At 41.0% G+C, this 10,560-nt stretch overlaps 1 protein-coding gene across 1 annotated transcript in view; it reads left to right on the top strand.

Annotated features, from left to right (window-relative positions):
• Positions 1-5,518, top strand: part of GORAB (golgin, RAB6 interacting) — a 23,561-nt gene extending 18,043 nt beyond the window's left edge. The window contains 1 exon segment of the mRNA XM_011371717.2: positions 3,719-5,518. Coding sequence (XP_011370019.2) covers positions 3,719-4,175 — 457 coding nt within the window. The 3' untranslated portion in view covers positions 4,176-5,518.
• The last annotated feature ends 5,042 nt before the right edge of the window (positions 5,519-10,560 follow it).

Raw genomic sequence — 10,560 nt, 5'->3', positions numbered from 1 at the left:
CCAAGACACAATTTCTAGAATCTTTTAAATAACATTCATTAAATCATTCAGCGCCCCTTTAAAATAACAAAACAATTCAATAACTACATTTCAGTTCAATTTGTCTTACTATGTTAAGTATAATGCTCCTATTATTCTGTTCCAAAATATGTCATCATACTCTGATTTGGTACTGCCACCTGACCCCCAGGCTCATAGTGCAGTTTGTGAAACTAATCAATATTTTAAACATAAATCACTCTGTACAGGAATATATATGCATGTTTCTGGGCAGAGGGACTTTAAATAAACAAAATGCAAAATCTTCAGTGATTTATCCAGAGTGAAAAATCTATGGAAACCCAGGGGCCTATTTGCAAATTTTAATTTCAATTCAGCATTCATGAGCCCAATCAGTAAATCTTTACCGACTGACTTTGTCTGGCTGAGGGAGACCACAGACTTGCAGAGAAAGGAGGTTTGAGTGAGGGGAAGGGGCTAGGGATTCGTGTACATCTAGAGAATGTTGTCAGAGCTCTTAAGCTTGATGAGAGAACATTCAGAAAAAGATATGTTACCAAGTATGGAAATAAAGGGTCCAGAGAGCCAACAGAGCTCCTTTAGAATGGTTATTTTAACATAGGGGTAATAGAAAAAGAGCTAGTTTTCTCATTCTATTTACTAGATGACAGTAAAAAAAAAATGAAATAGGATAAATGAATGTTATGTAAGTAAGAGTTTTCAAATGTAAACACCGTATTCTTATGTTTTGCATAATTTTAATTTTAGATACATGTGTATTGATGTGCTAACCATACTTTTCGATTCTGGTGCTTTGGAGGGAAGTTCGTTTCTTGCGTGCCTACCGGGCGCTGCACTGCACACTTGCCCTGCTTATGCCGTCTGGTCCTTAACACTCCTCAGAAGCACTGTTACAGTCACCGTTTACAGACAAAGCAAGACTCCGTTGGAGAAACTTCCTGGGGTCGCTGTGCTGGAGTTCCAGTCATCTCATGCCTGTTCTCCGGCCTATTCCACAGGAACCTGGCCATGTTTTGTACTCATGATGTTGACCCTAGGCACCCCTGATTAGAACAACAATTGGCTCCCTACTCCAGAATGTTTCATCCGTGGGCTAAACAGGGCTTCATAGCACTGCCTGGCACTGTGAGCTCTGTGTAAACTGGTATGAGTCAAGCCAAGCCAACCCAGGTCCTCCCTCTGGAATTTTGGAATTGGATCGCTGAGAGATTGAGTGGTGTGTATTTCATGTAGAGCCGCAGCTAGTGGCCATGTTGGGCTGTCAGTGTGCTGGGAAAGCCAAAATCAGAAAAACTGTGGTTTCTACAGTGAAGAGGATAGCCTTTGATTCTGATGACATGCCTGTGAGAGCACCTCTTATATCCTACAGTAAAATCCACTTTTTATCTAAGCTAGTTTGACTGGGTATCTGTTCTTTACATCCAAGAAAAAGCCTTGACTGAAACCTGTATATGCGTAGTAAATAGCAAAGGCAGATTTTGAACCCCAGGTTCTCTAAAATCCAAGCCTTTTCTTTTTCTTCTCTATTTCCCGTTAAGACGGAATGTTACATTAGGAGATATATCTGTTTCTTTCTTGCTATAACTCCAGCACTAGAAATTATTACATTGATTTGCATAGGTGGTTTCAACAGGTAAGGCAGCAACTGTTAGTAATTAAATGGAACAGTTAGTTGGTAGGTAGGGATCAAATTCTTTTCCTGGCAAAAAGAAAAGCAACAAATTATATAGAAAAGGCAAAAGACAGTGAACCAATATGTGATAATTTTTTGTATCTACCTAATGCAAAAGAAAAAAAGATCATATGGCGACTTCCCCAGTAGAATCACCCTACTTCATGTAAGACCGGCATTGCCTATCTATGGATTTATATATCTGTAAATTTACAGAAATTTGTAATAAGTCTAACAATAGTGTATTGTTGCAGAGGAATTCTCAAATGGGACATTTTTGCCCCTTCGGAGACATTTGGTGATGTTCTGGAGGCATTTGTAGTTATCTCTCGCAGAGGGCACTACTGGCTGCTAGTGGATGGGAGCCAGTGACGCTGCACGCCCTACGCTGTACGGGAGAGCTCCCATGACAAAGAACTGTCTGGTTCCAGGGGCCCGCAGTGCCAGTGTTGAGAAACCCACCCTAAACCTTTCCTGAAGCTTTCTGTTCTACTTGGTTTTTACTTCTTGCCTGCACCCAGTATCATTTGCTGGGTGTGCTCTGTCCCATCTCCCAACAACTGTCCATATCCTTCTCTACCAAAAATTTTCTCCTAATCTATTAATCAAGAGATACAGATTTCTCAACAATAAAAAATAATCTGATTAAAAATTGGGTAGAGGACCCGAATAGACTCTTTTCCAAGGAAGACATACAAATGGCCAACAGATAGATGAAAAGATGCTCAACGTCACTCGTTTATAAGGGAAATGCAAATCTAAACCACAATGAGACACCTGTTGGACTGGCTATTATCAATAAGACAAGAAATAACAAATGTTGGAGAGGATGTGGAGAAAAGGGAACCCTCGTACATTGCTATGGGAATATAAATTAGTGCAGCCGCTATGGAAAACAGTATGGAGGTTCCTTGAACAATTAAGAATAGAGCTACCATGTGACCTAACAATCCTTTTTCTGGGTATCTACTCCCCAAAATTGAAAACACTTGTTCAGAAAGCTACATGTGCCCTTATGATCATTGCAGCATTATTCACAATAGCCAAGACATGGAAACAACCTAAGTGTCCTTTGACAGATAATTGGATAAAGAAGATATGGAACACATATACAATGGACTACTTCTCAGCCATAAAAGAGATGAAATTTTGCTATTTGTGACAACATGGATGAATCTTGAGAGTATTATGCCAAGCGAAATAAGTCAGACAGAAAGAACAAAAACCATAGGATTTCACTTACTATGTGGAATATAAAACAAAAAGCAACAAATAAAGAAACTCATAGATAACAGACAACAGAACGGTGTTTACCAGTGGCGAAGGGGAGTGAGGGGATGATGAAGAAGGTAAAGGGGGTCAAATATACGGAAGGAGACTAGACTTGGGATGATGCGCACACAGCAGAGAACTCAGATGTCATGTTATAAAGATGTACACCTGAAACTCACATATGTTATCATTAACCAACTTCACCCCAGTAAATTGAATTAAATAAAAAAGAGAGATTTTCTACGTTCTCATCTCTTACTATTTTACCTCTCAAATTTAACCAGCCGTGTACTGGAGCTAGCTTGCACTGATGCATGAGAGTGGATTTTGTACATCTTTTCCCAATTCTGTATTCAGTGATGTTACACTGATGCTTGAAATTGGCCATGCTGGTAGTATTTACACTACAGAAATCAGCAAACACTACAAATCAGGGCTCTTCTCCTCGGAGCTAGCACACCACTGAATCATTCCTCAGCCTGTTTTTATTCAGTCGCAGCCTTGGAAAGAGGAAATGGGTGCAGAAGAATGTCGTCATATCAGGAAAGTCCAAATGTGGATGCTGTGGACGTTTGAGCAACAGTAGTTGGTCTAAGGTCTACTCTTGTAGACGAGAGTTCATAGAGTGTTAATATTCGTATCTTCATTATACATTGTTTCCAATTATGGAGTTTATTATTGTTTCTCGGCCCTCCTTTGAATATCTTCTTCATTGGAAAATTAATGGACCAATCTTTGTCCCTGTCCCTACAGGAAGCGGTTTGACAGGGCCGAAGCAGAGTATGTTACAGCAAAACTCGATCTACAGCGCAAGACTGATATTAAAGAGCAGCTCACTGAGCACCTTTGTACCATCATACAGCAGAACGAGCTCCGCAAGGCCAGGAAGCTGGAGGAGCTGATGCAGCAGCTGGACGTACAGGCTGATGAGGAGACTTTGGAGCTTGAAGTGGAGGTGGAGAGATTGCTGCATGAACAAGAAGCAGAAGCAGAGAAACAGATGGTTCATGTAGAGAGGCCGTTTGAGCCTTCTGGGGAGAGTGTGCCATTGGGGTCTGCTCAAGAGAACAAAAAGCATCAAGAACAAGCTGCCTCCCCAAAGGTAGATGAACAACGTGAGAATTCCAACAGCACTCCCCTTCTTACTCCAGACCCCCCAAATCGAGAAGCAAAAACTACTGTGAATGACATTGCAGCTGCTCTGACCTGACCACATGAAGGGCCAGTGTTTGTTCTTTTCAGCTACTATGGTATTCAGTAAATGATGTAAACTTCTGTTGTAGATTATGCCGTGACCTCTGATAAATGCCTCTCTTAAACAATATTAATTTTAGAATCCGTGATTAGTTTTATGTTTGACCACTCTCAGGTCTCAAAGAATTTAAATATATGGCATAGTTCACCTTGATTTTGGTCCAGTTCTTTTAGTGTACCCTTATTTTGGGTGAAAACAAGTGACTTAAAAGGATAGAATTAAAACTGCATGGTTAAGAGTGTTTTTAGACCAGGAAAATATAGAAAAGTAAAATGAAAAATGATAATACTTCATCAAACTCATTTAAGTCCTGAGAGAAGTAATGAGAATGAAAATCCTGTTTTACATCATTAGCAAAGAGACGCAAAACTTAAACGTGAAAAAGAGAGTAAGGAACAACTAACAAAAGTAGTAGTTTAAATTATCTATTTGGATCTTTCTAGAGCTGCAAAACAACTTGGAAATTACAATTTATGTAAAGAACCAGACAACTTAAGCCCACATTACTTTTGTCTTCCATTTGCCTTTTAAATGGCTTTGGTTTACAACCCGAGTTTTGGTTAGTTGACACATACAAATGTATCTATATATAAATATGCCATATATAATTTTGCTATTAATATATTAATTAGCACGTCTTTAATTAGCACGTTGATTAGTTAAATTTAGACAAAGCATTTCTACGGTGAGGCTGAAATTAATATAGAAAATGTTATTGCTGCTTTTGATTATGAAAAAACATTTTCTTTCTAAAGTTACCTGTAAATATGTGTTTTATATGTTGGATATAAATTATCCTGTCGTAAAGCATTTAAATTGTTAAAATGATGGTTTTCTTACTCCTTTAATACTTTATTACTGTCACTAATACTTCACCACTACATTGTATTATATGTGAATGTGTAAATATAGTTTTGTTACAAAATCTGTGCATATCATTAATTTCTGATTTATCAGAAATTCCAAACAGTAAAATCATTCATTTTAAGTCTAAAAAGAAGAAATAAAAGAGGATAAGGATAAATGTAATATTGTATCTTTAATAGTTTCCGAAAAAATTGGGGACATCCTATTTTTAAATGAGTTTGAGAGTATTATTTTCTGGTAATGGAGATGAGCTTTTATTTTTATATTATGTAATTTGAGTTGAAATTATAGCTTTCCATTACAGATTTCTCTATACAGAGGCATTTATATAAATAGTTATGTTTTTCTTTATGGATGACATAAACTGAAAGCTTCATTGTCCAATATGGTCCTATTTTTCTAAGGAATAAATAAGTCCGATGCGTTCATGATGTGCTCTTTTGTTTACCTTTTTTTTAAAAAAATTCACAGTTGAGTATGTGTTGTTAAGTGGTGTGTGGCAGTAAAGCGTCTGTGGTAGATACAATCATTGACTTTTGTATGAACCTCTGTTGGGGAAAAATTCATCAATAAATGAGGTTCTATAATATTGGCCAAATACGGATAGGTACAACCTAATTCTCAGTCTAAGTACTTTAAGTACTTATCATATAAGGTATATGCAGAAATGAGGGCCATGAACGAAATGAATTGGATGGCACCTTGGAGACCATCTGATTTAATTGTATTTTACAGATGAGGAATTTGAGAGTCAGAGATTTCACTTGGTCATGTTGGCCGACTGGCCTGTTCTAAACTTAAAGCACTGTGAAGTCGCGATTCTGAACTCCTGGTATATCTCTTACAACCTTGACTTCTCTTGCAATGCCGACCATGAAGTTCACTGCATCCCTCCTCTTCGGAGCTTTGCTTCGGAACTCGTGCAGGAATTGCGTTTGTTCGTGTGAAAAAGCTTCGAAGTGTGCCAGTAAATGGTCCACTGAAATCGTTATTTTGGAAAACTTACCTTGCTTGGCTTTCCCAGGGTGGTGTCCAAGTGCTCAGGTGATGATATAAGTGACAAAGTGCTATTGCATCAGTTTGGTACAAGGCAGCTGTGGCCCATGTGTGCATGGAATCAGACTTGGGGGCTCACTGGTCTGAGGAGCATATGCACTGGCTCCTCCAGGATGGCCCTGATATCTTTTAAAACTATAAAATCCATTCTAAAGACTTTTAATATATGGATTCACAAACCCACAGCAATTGTTAGTTTCTGCGAAGGAAATTATTGGTTCAAAATTACTGCCATAAGTTTGTCGGGGCTCTTTGTAGAGCTGTCCCTTCTGTGGTAAGTCCCTCTTCTCTTCCATGCCTCAGATTGTTAGAGCATAAGGTTATCAGGGCTCTGAGTGATGGATGTGTAATTTAGGAGGTCACTGCTTCGTGTTATCTCTTGTTTTGTTTAAGAGTCTATTAAATTGTAGTAATTTTTACTCATTCTCTTAAAAAGCATACTCTGCAGAGTAAATGTGAATTCCTCAATTTTAAGAGTTCTTAAACCTTGATTCTCTACTACTTTCTTTAAATAGAGCCATTTTTATAGGTTCCAAAGAAGCAGAATTTCTTAAAACGCAGTTCACATCGCATTTAAAATAAAGACAGTTGTTCTCAAGTTTTTCATCTCTGCATAATTCTACTGAATTATAGCAGTTGCAGGTAGTGAATCTTTGTACTCACTGAGAGCACAGCTGGTTTCCAAGACAGATGATAAAAATCTGATTGGAATTCCTAGAACATATTTCATAGCTGGGTTGGCATTTGAATTATAGAGTAAAACTCAGCTATAAACCTCTTTCATTCTTTGTTTGGATTTAGCTACGTAGTACTCTCAAGGAGCTTTACCTAAGTATTCAGCGACTTCCTCTTCCGAGGCATTGGCACAAGACGAACTCAAGTTATTCTGACCCAGGCCATTCCCAGTGACCTTTATGAACGATGTTTTGGGTTTTGTATTTCTAAGGAGCCAAGTCAGCATTTTAAAAGTCCCTGATAGATATAAGTCAGTCTGCCAGACAAGACCTGGGGCCACGCTGGACCAGGGTAATTATACCCCTTCTCGACATAGATCTACCCCAGGCCTGACTTGAACTACTCTCTGGAGGGATGAAGCAGGACAGCGTTTTCCAGTCTGCCTTCACCTTAATGTCAGGCTACTTTTGCAAGCTCCTAATCTCAAACAGCTGTCTTAAAAATGCAACATCATCTCTATGCAATTGCTCAAACAACTGTATAAAGCTACGTATATGGACAGAGTTATATAAGGGGTGTATGATCCGTGCCTTTTGTCTCTGAGAAGCCTATATTCTACTTGAAGGACTAGATTGACATTCATCAGCCCAAGGCTGATACAGAACATGGTGTCTTATTGATGGGAGGCATAATAAGTGGTTGGAACACTGAATATGGATGCATCCTTCAAAAGTTCCAAATTTGTAGAACAGTCCTAATTTTAAATATTCTATCCACTTTTTGCTATCTAAGAATGTATCTAGGACCTGCTGTGTCTTTTAATTTGCCTTTAGCGCTGGGAAGCAACACATATAGAACTAAACAACAACAAAACCCTCTGTTAGACGGTGTGTCCAGATTTTGAGTTAAAAATTATAGTCACCAGAGCAAGAGTAAATTGGAAAACAGGGAGGTTTTTGCATGTCACTGATTTAAAATAGTGGGCCCACTGGGATTTATCAGTGCAAAAAAGACAAACAAACATCAAATATTGGAAAAATTAACTTTAAGCATATCCCTTTCTGACAAAGAGTTGATAGCATTTTCTTATGCGGAGAATAGCATAATTACGAGGGCTCATTACAATAATTCAAGGTGTTGCCGAACCAAGGGGCAGTAATTATCGCCCAAGCCAGAACAAGATGGAAATGGAACAGACTGGTGTGAACTCAAGGATAACTCAACATGGATGCATGTTCAAAGTCACACATAAGAGAGGTCTTGCCAAGCCAAATGGCTTTAGGAGCCTAAAATAGAGCCATAATTAAGCAATAAGACGTGACAGGGAGCACATTTCTGGGTGATTATAGCATGCCTCAGGGATAAGTCACTAGGCCATGGGTTCATATGAGGAGTGGAATAACAACCCTGCAATGTATAGCATCATGCTGCTAGAGGGAATAGGAGGGGGAAATTAATAATGGGAGTTAGAAGAGACGTTCTGTAAGCTGTCGCTTTAGTCACTGCGTAATTCTGCCTTGTGTCTCGGACCTGTGGCCACTAGTTGTAACCAGCATCCTGAAGCTCTGTATTTACACCAGAGCCTTCTCTTACTTTATAACCCAGCAGAACTGTCCATCTTCTCATTTTCTTAGCCAGGCTCGTTTGTGTTTCTAAGACACAAACAAACAAAGTCCATAGCCATAGATATGGAACTACGGTCCAGTAGAATCGTAATGGCAGTTGCTTAGACCTGGCTTTTGTAACTGAAAAAAAAAATTGGCTGAAGCAGTCACATCGAGTCATTCTTAATATTTTGGCTCATTTGTCTCATGTTGTGTCTCATGTTGTGTTTCCTTCAGAAACGCCCACTAGACATGGCTCCTGTGTCACAGAGGTGCAGAGACACCTCCAGCCTCCTGAGCTGCTATCCCTTCCCTACACGGTGCTGCCGGTGGTGGCAGAGCAGGCGCACAGTGGGGCTAGTGACTTAAACTGTGCGCTGCTGGAGGCGGGCCTTTCCCCAGATGAGAGGCGAGGCACCCAGGGGTGGTAAGCTGAGGCGGAAATCTCCCAGCTCTGACAGACGCCCTCCTCAGAGCCCTGCAGATCAAGGCGATGCCTTATTGCCAGATTCCTCTGTGTTTCTGTGATTCTTAGCACTTCAGAAGAGAGTTTAAAAAATTCTGACCCAAACTCAGAGGACAAGATTTGCCATGGTCTTTAACGTCTGCTGTGGCGCAGGATGGGGCCATTCTGCGGACAGAATTCGGGACAAACAGTGGCTTTCCTTAGACAGCCCCGCCCCTCTGTCTGGTTTACTCGCTCTCACACTCTTCCTCAAAATCTGCCCTTCAGAATTCCTGTGTTGAAAGTTCATCCCAGATGTGAGGGTGTCAGGAGGTGGGTGGGCCTTTGGAAAGTGGTTAGGTCCCCAGGGTGGAACTCCCATCAATGAGATCGGTGCTCTAGTGAGAGGCCCTGGAAAGCTCCTGCCCTTTATATCATGAGGACAGAGAAAGAAGATGGTTGTCTGTGAGCCAGGAAACTGGTCCTCACCAGACACTGAATCTGCCAGCACCTTGATCTTGGACTTCGCAGCCTGCAGAACTGTGGGAAATATATCTCTGTTGTTTGTAAGTCACTCGGTCTACAGTATTCTGTTATAGCTGCCTGAACAGACCGAGACAACAGTTTTGGGGAAACTAAGTCAGCAGGTTACTTTTCCCAAGCTTGTCTACACTTTAACGTAGTGGAAACTTTTCAAGTGATGTGTTTTAATTAGCGCGTGGAAATCTCGACCCCCAGCTAAAGGAATTTCAAGCCTCAGAGTGCAGGCGTGGGATCCGGGAATCGTGCACAGCTTGAGATCCTGAGCTCATGCCCGACTGCATGAGCTGAGAAATGAGTCTCTGAAGGCTCGCCCATGCCATACTCTTTATTCGCGAAAGATGACCCCAACCTGTCTTCCCCCAGCTTCCTGTTGCTAATGGGACACGTCCTTAGGGAAGGGAAACTGAGTCTGCCATTCTAGCCAAATGTACCACTTACTATGGTTGCATAATAGACCACTCCATAACTTAGTGTCTTCAGTCAGACACCACTTTTGTTTGCTTGATTCTGTGGGTCAGTAATTTCCTGTAGGCTCAGCTGGGAGATCTGATCCTGTTGGGGATCGGTGGCTTTCCTGAGCTGGAGGGTCTCTTATCCTTCAGAGGGCCAGCTTGGATTTCTATTCATGGGGGTCCCAGGGTTCCAAGATGGCAAGAGTGAAAGCTGCAAGTCTTCTTGAGACCCGGCTCAGCAGTCACACATCACATCTGTTGCATCCCACTGATCAAAGCATGTCATAAGGCCAGCCCAGATTCACGGTATGGTGAAGTGGACTCTACATCTTGATGGGAGGAGCGGGACAGTCATGTTGCAAAGTGACATTTTTGTAGGAGTGAGAGGAATTGTGCCGTCTTTGCAAACAATTTACTACATCAGCGCCCCCTTGCTACAGTTATTCACATCCAAGCCAAGAGCAGAGTTCACTCACCCACCCCCTTCCAAAATCTCATCACACTCAATTCACGTGGATTACATCTTCAGCATCCTTTAGACCAGGCTACAGGAGCCCCCAGTCCGGCTCTCCCCTGACTACTTCTGTACCTCTCTCAGGGCCACCAAAAATATTAGGCTCACCTCCCTTCCCCCACTGGGACCACGGAAAACCCTCCAAAACAGCGCACACCGCTTTGCTCTAGTTGAGCAGGCAGCT

This window comes from Pteropus vampyrus, unplaced genomic scaffold, assembly GCF_000151845.1.
Source record: "Pteropus vampyrus isolate Shadow unplaced genomic scaffold, Pvam_2.0 Scaffold194, whole genome shotgun sequence".
Classification (NCBI taxonomy): Eukaryota; Metazoa; Chordata; class Mammalia; order Chiroptera; family Pteropodidae; genus Pteropus; species Pteropus vampyrus.
The sequence above is the reverse complement of the archived record's forward strand: the minus strand, read 5'-3'. Positions and strand labels throughout refer to the sequence as shown.